The sequence below is a fragment of the Chrysemys picta genome, chromosome 4 (assembly GCF_011386835.1).
Source record: "Chrysemys picta bellii isolate R12L10 chromosome 4, ASM1138683v2, whole genome shotgun sequence".
NCBI classification, from domain to species: domain Eukaryota; kingdom Metazoa; phylum Chordata; order Testudines; family Emydidae; genus Chrysemys; species Chrysemys picta.
The window spans coordinates 11,397,397-11,410,057 of NC_088794.1; the positions used below are offsets into that span (position 1 = coordinate 11,397,397).

The 12,661-nt window shown below is 63.5% G+C and overlaps 1 protein-coding gene across 1 annotated transcript in view; it reads left to right on the forward strand.

Annotated features, from left to right (window-relative positions):
* Positions 1-10,897, forward strand: part of SLC43A1 (solute carrier family 43 member 1) — a 31,626-nt gene extending 20,729 nt beyond the window's left edge. Inside the window, 7 exon segments of the mRNA XM_008171716.4 lie at positions 4,642-4,788; positions 6,328-6,363; positions 6,773-6,911; positions 7,096-7,237; positions 7,449-7,522; positions 7,962-8,085; positions 8,979-10,897. Coding sequence (XP_008169938.3) covers positions 4,642-4,788; positions 6,328-6,363; positions 6,773-6,911; positions 7,096-7,237; positions 7,449-7,522; positions 7,962-8,085; positions 8,979-9,173 — 857 coding nt within the window. The 3' untranslated portion in view covers positions 9,174-10,897.
* Positions 10,898-12,661: the final 1,764 nt, after the last annotated feature.

Below are 12,661 nucleotides of genomic sequence, written 5' to 3' on the forward strand. Positions count from 1 at the left end.
CCAGGCTGGAGGGTTCAGGGGGTGCAGGGCTCTCCCAGGCTGGGGGTATAGGGGACCGTAGGGAGGTGCAGGGCTCTCCCAGGCTGGGGGGTGCAGGGGGTGCAGGGCTCTCCTAGGCTGGGGGTACAGGGGTATGTAGGGGGGTGCAGGGCTCTCCCAGGCTGGGGGTACAGGGGTATGTAGGGGGGTGCAGGGCTCTCCTAGGCTGGGGGTACAGGGGTATGTAGGGGGGTGCAGGGCTCTCCCAGGCTGGGGGTACAGGGGTATGTACGGGGGTACAGGGGTATGTACAGGGGTGCAGGGCTCTCCCAGGCTGGGGGTACAGGGGACCATAGAGAGGTGCAGGGCTCTCCCAGGCTGGAGGGTGCAGGGGGTGCAGGGCTCTCCTAGGCTTGGGGTACAGGGGTATGTAGGGGGGTGCAGGGCTCTCCCAGGCTGGGGGTACAGGGGTATGTAGGGGGGTGCAGGGCTCTCCCAGGCTGGGGGGTGCAGGGGGTGCAGGGCTCTCCCAGGCTGGGGGGTTCAGGGGGTGCAGGACTCTCCCAGGCTGGGGGTACAGGGGACAGTAGAGAGGTGCAGGGCTCTCCCAGGCTGGGGGTACAGGGGTATGTAGGGGGGTGCAGGGCTCTCCCAGGCTGGGGGGTGCAGGGGGTGCAGGGCTCTCCCAGGCTGGGGGGTTCAGGGGGTGCAGGGCTCTCCCAGGCTGGGGGGTTCAGGGGGTGCAGGGCTCTCCCAGGCAGGGGGGTGCAGTCTGGGGCAGCAGGCAGTGTGTGTGTGGGGGGCTTCCCCAGGCTGTGTGTGGGCGGTGCTAGCCGTGCCCCCGACCGGCCGATCTATGGCCCGGCAGCTGCTCCGTGCAAGGCCGGGTACCTCGTGCATCTGGCAGTGGCTCTGCAGGCCGCGGGGCGCTGCCTGGGTGTCTGGCTCCACCTGCTGGCGGGATCGGGGAGCTGCACCTTCCCAACCCGTCGCGCTGGATTCTACCTGCGGGATCTGGGGCGGCCCTAACCCCTGGGGGAGCGGAGCACGCAGCCCCCACGCGGCCAGCCTCTTGCACAGCTGCTAGGCTGAGCTCGAGTTTGGAGAGAACCCAGGAGTCCTGGCTCCAAGGACCCCCGCCCGCTCTAACCACTACATCGCACTGCCCTCCCAGAGCTGGGCTACCACCAGGAGTCCTGACTTGCACCCCACTCCTCCCCTCCCAGAGCTGGGGTAGAAGCCAGGAATCCAACAGTGCTGAGATTCACCTTTCCCATGCGAGAGCAGAGGTGGGCTGTGACAGGCGCCCGTCTGTGTGTAGGGGGGTGATGGGGAGCCTGGGGGTGACTCTGGCTGAGGCGGTCGGGGGGATGGGGTGTCTGATGGGGGGGGGGAGCCTGGGGGTGACTCTGGCTGAGGCGGTCGGGGGGATGGGGTCTGTGATGGGGGGGGAGCCTGGGGATGACTCTGGCTGAGGCGGTCGGGGGGATGGGGTCTCTGATGGGGGGGAGCCTGGGGGTGACTCTGGCTGAGGCTGTCGGGGGGATGGGGTCTCTGATGGGGGGGAGCCTGGGGGTGACTCTGGCTGAGGCTGTCGGGGGGATGGGGTCTCTGATGGGGGGAGCCTGGGGGTGACTCTGGCTGAGGCGGTCGGGGGATGGGGTCTCTGATGGGGGGGAGCCTGGGGATGACTCTGGCTGAGGCTGTCGGGGGATGGGGTGTCTGATGGGGGGGGAGCCTGGGGGTGACTCTGGCTGAGGCTGTCGGGGGGATGGGGTCTCTGATGGGGGGGAGCCTGGGGGTGACTCTGGCTGAGGCGGTCGGGGGATGGGGTCTCTGATGGGGGGAGCCTGGGGATGACTCTGGCTGAGGCGGTCGGGGGGATGGGGTCTCTGATGGGGGGGGAGCCTGGGGATGACTCTGGCTGAGGCGGTTGGGGGATGGCGTCTGTGATGGGGGGAGCCTGGGGGTGACTCTGGCTGAGGCGGTCGGGGGGATGGGGTCTGTGATGGCGGGGGAGCCTGGGGGTGACTCTGGCTGAGGCGGTCGGGGGATGGGGTCTCTGATGGGGGGAGCCTGGGGATGACTCTGGCTGAGGCGGTTGGGGGGATGGGGTCTCTGATGGGGGGGGAGCGTGGGGATGACTCTGGCTGAGGCTGTGGGGGGGATGGGGTCTCTGATTGGGGGGAGCCTGGGGATGACTCTGGCTGAGGCGGTCGGGGGATGGGGTCTCTGATGGGGGGAGCCTGGGGGTGACTCTGGCTGAGGCGGTCGGGGGGATGGGGTCTCTGATGGGGGGAGCCTGGGGGTGACTCTGGCTGAGGTGGTCGGGGGATGGGGTCTGTGATGGGGGGAGCCTGGGGGTGACTCTGGCTGAGGCGGTCGGGGGATGGGGTCTGTGATGGGGGGAGCCTGGGGGTGACTCTGGCTGAGGCGGTCGGGGGATGGCGTCTGTGATGGGGGGAGCCTGGGGGTGACTCTGGCTGAGGCGGTCGGGGGGATGGGGTCTGTGATGGGGGGAGCCTGGGGGTGACTCTGGCTGAGGCGGTCGGGGGATGGCGTCTGTGATGGGGGGAGCCTGGGGGTGACTCTGGCTGAGGCGGTCGGGGGGATGGGGTCTGTGATGGGGGGAGCCTGGGGGTGACTCTGGCTGAGGCGGTCGGGGGATGGGGTCTCTGATGTGGGGGGAGCCTGGGGGTGACTCTGGCTGAGGCTGTCGGGGGGATGGGGTCTCTGATGGGGGGGGAGCGTGGGGGTAACTCTGGCTGAGGCTGTCGGGGGGATGGGGTGTCTGATGGGGGGGGGAGCCTGGGGGTGACTCTGGCTGAGGCTGTCGGGGGGATGGGGTGTCTGATGGGGGGGGGAGCCTGGGGGTGACTCTGGCTGAGGCTGTCGGGGGGATGGGGTCTCTGATGGGGGGGGAGCGTGGGGGTGACTCTGGCTGAGGCGGTCGGGGGATGGGGTCTCTGATGGGGGGAGCCTGGGGGTGACTCTGGCTGAGGCGGTCGGGGGGATGGGGTCTGTGATGGGGGGGAGCCTGGGGGTGACTCTGGCTGAGGCGGTCGGGGGGATGGGGTCTCTGATGGGGGGGAGCCTGGGGGTGACTCTGGCTGAGGCGGTCGGGGGATGGGGTCTCTGATGGGGGGGAGCCTGGGGGTGACTCTGGCTGAGGCTGTCGGGGGGATGGGGTCTCTGATGGGGGGGAGCCTGGGGGTGACTCTGGCTGAGGCTGTCGGGGGGATGGGGTGTCTGATGGGGGGGGAGCCTGGGGGTGACTCTGGCTGAGGCGGTCGGGGGGATGGGGTCTCTGATGGGGGGAGCCTGGGGGTGACTCTGGCTGAGGCTGTCGGGGGGATGGGGTCTCTGATGGGGGGAGCCTGGGGGTGACTCTGGCTGAGGCGGTCGGGGGATGGGGTCTCTGATGGGGGGGGGGAGCCTGGGGGTGACTCTGGCTGAGGCTGTCGGGGGGATGGGGTGTCTGATGGGGGGGGAGCCTGGGGGTGACTCTGGCTGAGGCGGTCGGGGGGATGGGGTCTCTGATGGGGGGAGCCTGGGGGTGACTCTGGCTGAGGCTGTCGGGGGGATGGGGTCTCTGATGGGGGGAGCCTGGGGGTGACTCTGGCTGAGGCGGTCGGGGGGATGGGGTCTCTGATGGGGGGAGCCTGGGGGTGACTCTGGCTGAGGCGGTCGGGGGGATGGGGTCTCTGATGGGGGGGAGCCTGGGGGTGACTCTGGCTGAGGCGGTCGGGGGGATGGGGTCTCTGATGGGGGGAACCTGGGGATGACTCTGGCTGAGGCGGTCGGGGGATGGGGTCTCTGATGGGGGGGAGCTTGGGGGTGACTCTGGCTGAGGCTGTCGGGGGGATGGGGTCTCTGATGGGGGGGGGAGCCTGGGGGTGACTCTGGCTGAGGCGGTCGGGGGGATGGGGTCTCTGATGGGGGGAGCCTGGGGGTGACTCTGGCTGAGGCGGTCGGGGGATGGGGTCTCTGATGGGGGGGAGCCTGGGGGTGACTCTGGCTGAGGCGGTCGGGGGATGGGGTCTCTGATGGGGGGAGCCTGGGGGTGACTCTGGCTGAGGCTGTGGGGGGGATGGGGTCTCTGATGGGGGGGGAGCCTGGGGATGACTCTGGCTGAGGCTGTCGGGGGGATGGGGTCTGTGATGGGGGTGTGTGTGGGGGTGACTCTGGCGGAGGCGGTCGGGGGGATGGGGTGTCTGATGGGGGGGGGAGCCTGGGGGTGACTCTGGCTGAGGCTGTCGGGGGATGGGGTGTCTGATGGGGGGGGAGCCTGGGGGTGACTCTGGCTGAGGCTGTTGGGGGGGATGGGGTCTCTGATGGGGGGAGCCTGGGGATGACTCTGGCTGAGGCTGTCGGGGGGATGGGGTGTCTGATGGGGGGGGAGCCTGGGGGTGACTCTGGCTGAGGCTGTCGGGGGGATGGGGTCTCTGATGGGGGGAGCCTGGGGATGACTCTGGCTGAGGCGGTCGGGGGATGGGGTCTCTGATGGGGGGAGCCTGGGGATGAGTCTGGCTGAGGCTGTGGGGGGGATTGGGTCTCTGATGTGGGGGTACTATCGTGTCTGCTGGAGGAGATGTGGGGGTTGTCTGGGGCTGACAGTAACGTCTCCTCCTTGCCTTCTCCCTCCCCCGCCCCGGCCTGCAGACTCGATCCCCTTGCGCCGCAGCGTCTGCTCCCCCATCTTCCTGTGGAGCCTGATCCCCATGGGCATGACCCAGCTGCGCGTCATCTTCTACATGGCAGCGATGAACAAGATGCTGGAGTTCCAGGTGACGGGCGGCAGCCCGGACGGTGAGGGCCCGGTGGGGAGCGTCTCCTGGATCCACTGGTTCTGCTCCATGCCCAGCCTCTCACCAGTCCCTGGCCCCCAAGGCCGCACCCAGTTCCACAGGGGCAGGGTCATGGCCTCTAGGGCCCCAGCGATCCCTGTCTGTCTCCTCGGCTCCCGGGAGGTTTGTGCCCTTTGGGGCGCTGCACTGTCAGGGGTATCTGCAGCGGCAGCCTTCCCAGACACGGGGGAACATTAGCCGCCTGGCCCACGGCGTCGGAAAGGCCTTGGGTTAGCACAGAGAGGCAAAGGTTGGGCCATAGTCCAGCCTGGCCAGCCCCGGTGCAATTAGCCAGCCAAGACGTTATGGTCTCTATCTCCATCTGGCTCCTTGTCAGCCCCGAGGCCTGGCCACCGGCCTCCTTTCCCCTTTGTTCTCCCGCTGGGGCCTTGGAGCTGCTTCTCGGCTGAGGGCTGGGAATGTCTCCTTCCTCCTGGCTGGTGGCTGCTAGGGGTGAACGGCCCGGCCGTTGGGGTTCCCGCTCTCTTGCTGGATTCTCCATTGATGTGGGTTGGTTTACGCCAGTCCTTTGCCGACCCTTCTTCCACCCCAGCCAGCCACGGGGGACACACACCTCGCGGCTCGTGCTCTGCCCCAAGAACAGCTGGTTAACCCTTTGCACTCGTGTGCAGAGCAGTGCAAAGCACAGAGGGAAACTGAGGCACGCATGCGCCTCATAAACATAGTACCAAAATTCCCACTTAGTCACAAGGGGACATAGGCCAGGAGGGGGCATTGGGTGGGGTCCTGCTCTCACGGACCCACAGGGTGTGTACTGTGCCCTGGTGTTTCCCCTGCCCCTTGGAGGAACCCCACAGAGGGCCCCGCTCTTCCTTAAGGGCAGTCACGCGGCCTCCCCGCCTCTGGGCTCCACCGCGAGCTCTGTCCAGCGATGCCAAGCGAGGCAGGCTCCTGGCCACAGACTCACCCGCTCTTCGTGCCAATGTGATTTTCAGCACAAACCTGCCCTAACTCAGCCCGGCCGGCTGTCAATCTGTCGTCCAAGGGCTGAGTTTGCCCATCCGCCTGCAGGAGGGTCCCAATGATCGCCTGGGGCTCCCACTGGTTTTATGGACCCTCCATCCAGGCCCCAGACTGTTACGGGACCCAACACCTCCTGCCCCCAGAACCGCTTTTAATCCTTTTGTGCCCACAAGTAGCAAGGCAAAGTACAGAGGGAAACTGAGTAATGCATCAAAATATCTCAGAAAATCATCACTTCCTCACAGGAGGGCATAGGGCATCAGGGGAAGCTGTGTGTGTGTGTGGGGGGGAGCTGTGTGTGTGGGAGTTAGGGTGGGAGGGGGAGACCGAGGAGAGCTGGGGTGGGGGTTGGGGGGAGCTGGGGTAGGAGGGGGGAGGCAGAGGCCAGCAGAAGGAGCTGGGTGTGGGTGTGGGGGGGCGAAGGTGTTGGAGGGACATAGGCTAGAATGGGGGTGGGGACCTTCTTTCCAGGCCCTTTATCCCTTGTCTGTGTCTCTGTCCCCCCCGTTGACCGCAGTGCCGGAGGAGCTGATGGAGAAGGCTGAGGACACAGGTAGGAGCAGCTAGGGGATAGCCGAGGCCAGCCCTGCCCCCTGCCCTTCCAGCACTGCTAGCTACGGCAATGTCCGGAGCTGCCAAGAGACTAGGGAGCCCCGGTCCCCTATGGGGCAGGAAGTGGGAGTGGGGTCTCCCACATGCAGTGGCCGATGGAGCGATGCCCTCCCCAGGCGCTGTGCTCTCCGCTGTAGGGCAGAGGGATGGGGCCTGGGTGTAGGGTTCTCCCCTTGATGGGGAAGGGCATGGGCATAAGGCTCTCCTCCCTGATCAGGGTCTGGGGGTGGGGACTGGGCACAGGGGTCTCTGCTCTGATGGGGGTGGGGACAGGGCCTGGGAGTCTCCCCGGCAGTGGGGTTGGGGACGGGGCCTGGGCACCGGGTTCTCACCCTCTCCCCGACGGACAGTTGGGTTCTACGCCTCCATCTTCGGGGTCATGCAGCTGCTCTGCCTCGTAACCTGCCCCTTCATCGGCTACGTGATGGACTGGCGCATGAAGGACTGTGTGGACGGGCCGCTGGGCACGGGCGCCACCATGGCAGCTGGGTGAGAGTGTGTGTCCGGGGCACGGATCCAGCTTGTGGGCCTGGGGGGGCAAATCCTGGTGCTGGTGCCCCGGGTCGCGGACCCCGCTGGGGGGACTGGGGTGTGTGTGTGAATCCTGGTGCTCATGCCCCGGGGCGCGGACCCCGCTGGGCTGGCTGGTGACTCTTCCCCCTGCCGTTCCCAGGGCCGGGGCTGAGAAGTCACCTGCTAGGCCCCGTTACCGCAAGATCCAGAAGCTCACCAACGCCATCCGGGCCTTCACCTTCACCAACCTGCTGCTGATGGGCTTCGGGGTCACCTGCCTCATCAATAACCTACCTCTGCAGGTACCGCCGGCCCCCTGCTCCGCTCCCCCGCGGTGCCCCAGGCGGGTGCCGCCCCTGGCCCGCTCCCCCTTGCCCCATGGCCCGCCAGAGCTGGTGCCGCCCTGAGTCTCCTGTCCTTTCCCATGTGCCCCAGGCCCAATGGTCATTGTCTGCTGCTGATCCCCCGTGGTGCCCCCCCACATCCTGATGCCCCCGTCTCTTCTCTCTGCAGTTTTTGACCTTTGTCCTTCACACCATGGTACGAGGCTTTTTCCACTCCGCCTGTGGGGGTCTCTACGCCGCTGTGTGAGTCCCCCCCCCCACGCTTGCCCCATCCTTCCTGCGTGCCCCTGCCACACTCAGAGCCCGGAGCGCTGGCTGGGGATGCCCACAGGGGCGTGACCCAGCAGCCGGGGACCCCTTAATCTTCCTGGGGGGCCAAGCCCAGCTGGCCAAGGCTGATGGAGTTGGGTGAGGGTCAGTCCTTTTTGATGGCCAAATATATGGGGGGAGGGGTACACACCAGCTGGGATGTGGGGCAGGCGGGAGGGGAGATGGGGGGTTGCCCCCTCGATCCCACTCGTTCTCCTGTCTGCTGGGGCCATGGCAGAGGTTTGGGGTCACTAATCAAGGGGAGGTGGGGGGGGGGCTCACTCCTAGGACTTTGGTGGGGGTGGAGCCTGGTTACCTGGAGGGGTGCCAGGTGGGCAGAGCCCTCATTGGCCGCTTGGCCTGTGGTTGACAGGTACCCGTCCAGTCACTTCGGCACTCTAACTGGCCTGCAGTCGCTGATCAGCGCCATCTTTGCTCTGCTGCAACAGCCGCTCTTCATGGTCATGGTGGGGCCCCTGGCCGGCGACCCCTTCTGGGTAAGTGAAAGGGCCGTGACCCCGGGCCAACCCTATCCCGGGATCCCCTCCCCACAGACCTCAGTCTGGGGAGCCCCCGCCCCCACCCCGTGGAGCTAGCATATGGCAAGGGGCGGGGCAATACCAGTGCCTGACTCCGCCCCCAAGGTCTTAGACTCGGCCCCGCTCCGGGGCTGATCCACCAAGGGGTGAGGGGGGCTGGAGTGGGGAGGATGGATCTGATGCCCCTTCCCCTGGCTGGGCAGGGGGCTCTGCGGAGGCCTCTGGCCCCGTTAGACCAGAGGTTGCCATTTGTCCCAGTTGAATGCGTTAGCTGACATTGGAGAGATGAGGGGTGGGGCTAGACCCAGGCTCCTCCTACCATCCTGAAAGGGGTCACAGGGACCTCCCTGCCCTTGGAGAAAGGAGCATCTTTTGGTATACCGGGGGGAAGGAACAGGCTGGCTCAGGGAAGAGGGGAATGGGACATAGGGCCTTTCCCCTCTAGGGGGCGCTGGCTCTGATCTGACCCCAGGATGGGGTCACTGACTGGCTCGGGGGCGGGGGGGAGTGGGAGTCTTTCCCCTCTAGGAAGCGCTGGTCCCTGCGCCTGGCTGGCTTGGGGAGTGGGACAGTCCCTGGTGGGGCAGGTGCAGATTGGCAAAGCTGCCCAGTTGGCACTAAAAAGGTCTTGGAGTCCGAGCTCGTTGCCCCCCCGGGGGGAGGAGTGCAGGGCTGTGGAGCGGGCCCCTTTCCCAGCATGCTGTGCGGTTAATAGGGGGTGGAGAAGGAACATATTTTGGTGGCTGAATCACTGAGTGGGTAGCTCAGCTGTGAGATGAAATCACTGATTTCCCCCCCTCCAAATCTCTCCCACTTGCCTTGCATCCACACCCCCCCCCCCCCCCCCGCAGGTCAATTTTGGCCTCCTGATCTTCTCTCTCCTGGGCTTCCTGCTGCCCTTCTACCTCTGCTACTTCCGGCGCGCCCTGCTCCGGGATCAGCCGGCGCTGGGAGAGATCCCGGACCTGGCGGAGGGCGCCCAAGTCAAACTCCAGGACGGCGTGGCCCTCAATGGCATGCTGAGTGCTGACGACACTGCGGCATAGGGGGGGGGCTGGAGAACGGGGGGGGGGGGGGGGAGCGTGGGTGACATAGAACAAAATGCCAGATCCGCTCATCAGACGATTGCCGAACAGATGGGATGAGACACTAAGAGCAGGAAAAAGAAACACTTGTAGGTTTCAATACGCGGGAGCCATGGAAATAACCGAGCTGCATCGAATTTCTAATAGTTTTTTTTATATATATCGAGAGAGAGAGCGAGAGAGAGAGAGCTATATATTTTTGCAGGGAACTTTATAAAGCTCTATGCTGTAAATAACTAACCAAAGATCGGGGTGCGCTCCTAAGCCCCAAGTCAGGACGCGCCCTTCCCATAAAGATCTGCTGGTGCCGGATCAGGGCATTCAGGATAATCATTTCTAGCACTTACCTAGCCACTTTCATCTGTCAAACTGTGGTGGGTGAGTATCAGAATTCCCCCCCCCACACACACACACACCATGTTCTAGATGGGGAAACTGCCTAGCTGCCAAGTCCTGGGTTTGAATCGTAACTTCCCCCTCCCTGCCCTGCCTGACTGAGCCTTTGCCTATCAGCTAACATGGAGGGGTCAAACTTTCCTCACCCTGCTAGGACGTCCCTCGTTGGCCCACGCTGGGTTGTCGATAAAGTTTCCTTTAAAACAAATGAAAGGAAGTATTTCTCCACACAGTCAGCCTAGTGGAACTCTTTGCCGGAGGATGTTGTGAAGGCCAAGACTAACAGGGGTTAAAAAAAGAACTAGATAAGTTTATGGAGGATAGGTCCATCAATGGCTATTAGCCAGGATGGGCAGGGATGGTGTCCCTAGCCTCTGTTTGCCAGAAGCGAGCGACAGGGGATGGATCACTTGATGATTCTCTGTTCTGTTCACTCCCTCTGTGGCACCTGACTTCGGCTACTGTCGACAGACAGGATACTGGGCTAGATGGACCTTTGGTCTGACCCTTACGGCCGTTCTTATATTCTCTTTTAGCATGTCCTGTCTGCCAACGCTGGGATGTCGATAAATTTTCTTTCTCTTCTAGGACATCCCCTATCTGGCAATATGAGGTGTTGATTAAGTTTCCCCTCCCTTCTCAGGCCGCCCCACACCAAGATACCCTCTATCTGCTAACTCTGGGATGTCAATCAAGTTTCCTTCTGTTATAGACACTCTCTGTCTCCTGACACTGGGTTGTTGATCCAGTTTCCCCTCCCCTATTTTATAAGCTGTGTATGGTGGCGTGGATCCCACCCTACCCCACCCCAGCAGAACCAGGCCCTGGGAGGTGTCTGGGGCGAGTGGCTGCCGGGGGCGTATTTCTCAGGTGCTCCGATTGGTCTCTTATTTGGGAGGGCGCAAACGTGCATGTCCACAAATGGTACTAAGGGTGGGTCCGATCCGACCGTGAGTTCTGAGTCTGGCTGTGGACCTCTTGGGGAATGGGTGCAAGGGCTGGGAGGGAGGTGCTTGAAATCACATCTGTCGTTCCAGGCAGCGCGGGGAGCAACCGCAGTTGGCCACTTTCCAGTGACATCGTTGCATCCATTCTCGGTGGTGTTGCCCCCCCCTTCCCGGGGACCAGCAAAGGGGTTGCCCAGGAAGGGGTGGGAATGGGCCCCTGCCCCCTCCTCTCTGTAAGCCCCTCTCTCTCCCCGCCCCCGTCGCCGGTGCTCCCCAGCCAGTGGGGGATTTAATTTATTGTTCTGTTCGTATGTTTCAGAGGAAATAAAAAGGCAAATATAAGGCCTGGTAGTGATTGTGTCTAGGGGATCTGGGCCCCACCCAGTGATATCCCAGCTCTCTTGGGGCTTCCAGGAATCTCAGGACAAGGCCTTTCAGGAGGTGTCATCTCAAGTCTTGCCCCAGATCAAAAACGGGCCAAGAGGCAAGAATCAGAGAGCAAGATCAGCCAGGCAGGTTCCATCCTGGCAGAGGGTTAATGCCAGGTCTGCCGGCTCTGCACGGGTTCCCGTGTCTAAGCTCTTTGTGTGCTGGCAGAGAAGGTGAGTGGCAAAGCGGCAGCAGCTGCAACGGAGAGCACACCCAGTGTGGGAGGTCAGTCAAGGTGTAGCGAGGGAGCCCAGCAGGAGTGCTGCCAGTTTTTCTGCCACCCTAGGTGGCGGAAGGTCCCGCCCTGAAATGCTGCCCCCCACAGAGGCAGCGGAAGCTCCCGCCACCGAAATACCGCCGCGGTCACCGCCCCCCAGATTGTAGCGCCCTAGGCGACCGCCTGAGTTGCCTAATGGATTTCGCCGGCCCTGGAGCCCAGAGGGACAGGAACGGGTAGCATGCCGGGAGCTGGAATTCAGTGTCTGCCCAATGCAAGGAGATGGAAGAATTTGAACCCCGCGTCCCACCTGACAGGGGTCTGAAATAACCATTGCAGCTCAGAAACGGGCCTGGGTGTCGTTGCAGACAGGTCAGTGGAGAGCTCTGCTCAATGTGCAGCCACTGTCAGAGCAGCAAAGCTGCGAGGATGCCGAAGGAACGAGATGGTGAATAATCGTGAGGATATTATAGCGCTTTCATGTCAGTGGATGGCGCAGTCTCCTCCGGACCCCATGCGCCGCACAAGTCGGCCCATCTCCAGCAGGATGGTGCGGATCTTGAGGGGTTCAAAGAAGGGTGACCAGAATGATCCGGGGGCCTGGAAACGTGCTCCAGCGCTGAGAGATTGAAAAGATGGGGGATTGTTACCTGAGAGGGGACGTGGGCGGGGACGGGATGGAAGTCTATAAAATACCAAAGGGAGAGCTGGAGACGTGGAAAGGGGGCAAATTCCCACCACAAGAGTGGAAAGGCTTATTTAATACAACACACCGTTAACCGGGGGAACTGCCTGCCACAAGATTGCAGTGAGGCCAAGAGCAGGGCTCCAAAGAGGGACTGGCCATTTCTGTGGGTAACAAGACTAGGCTGAGTTTTAGTGAATGCTGTCTGCATTGGGGCAGGGATATTAGAGCTCCGGCTGTGAGGTTTAAGCCAATCTCTGATTACTAGTGATGAGGATGAGACCATGTGTGTGTGTGTCAGATTATCCCACATCGGACCCTGCGGGGTTCTTACATTTTCCAGGGCAGCCGCTGGTTCCCACTACTATTAGAGACGGGAAACCGGGCTAGATGGCCCTGGGCCCTGCTTCGGTCTGCTGGGCTCCGTGTCCTCCATGGTGACTGGCCGTACCACTTGCTGCAGCCTCATGCCACCCTGTGATCACCCAGTCAGAACAGGGTTGGGTCTGGTTAGTGCTGGGAGGGGCGTGTGGTGGGTGCTGTCCCCTCGCAGTCAGTGCTGGCTCCAATGCCCCAGCGTGGTGCTAGGGGGCGCTGTGCTGCAGGGAGCACAGGTGGGATGTCACGGATCTACAGGTTCTGTGCCACGCCCTGGCCTGGAAGCCCTCCCTTGGGAAGATGCTGTCAGCACGCCAGGTCCCCAAAGGGTCAGACCTTTCCACCAGGACAGGCCACGTGGCTTCAACGCCTCCAAGACCGAGCCTCTGGGCTTCAG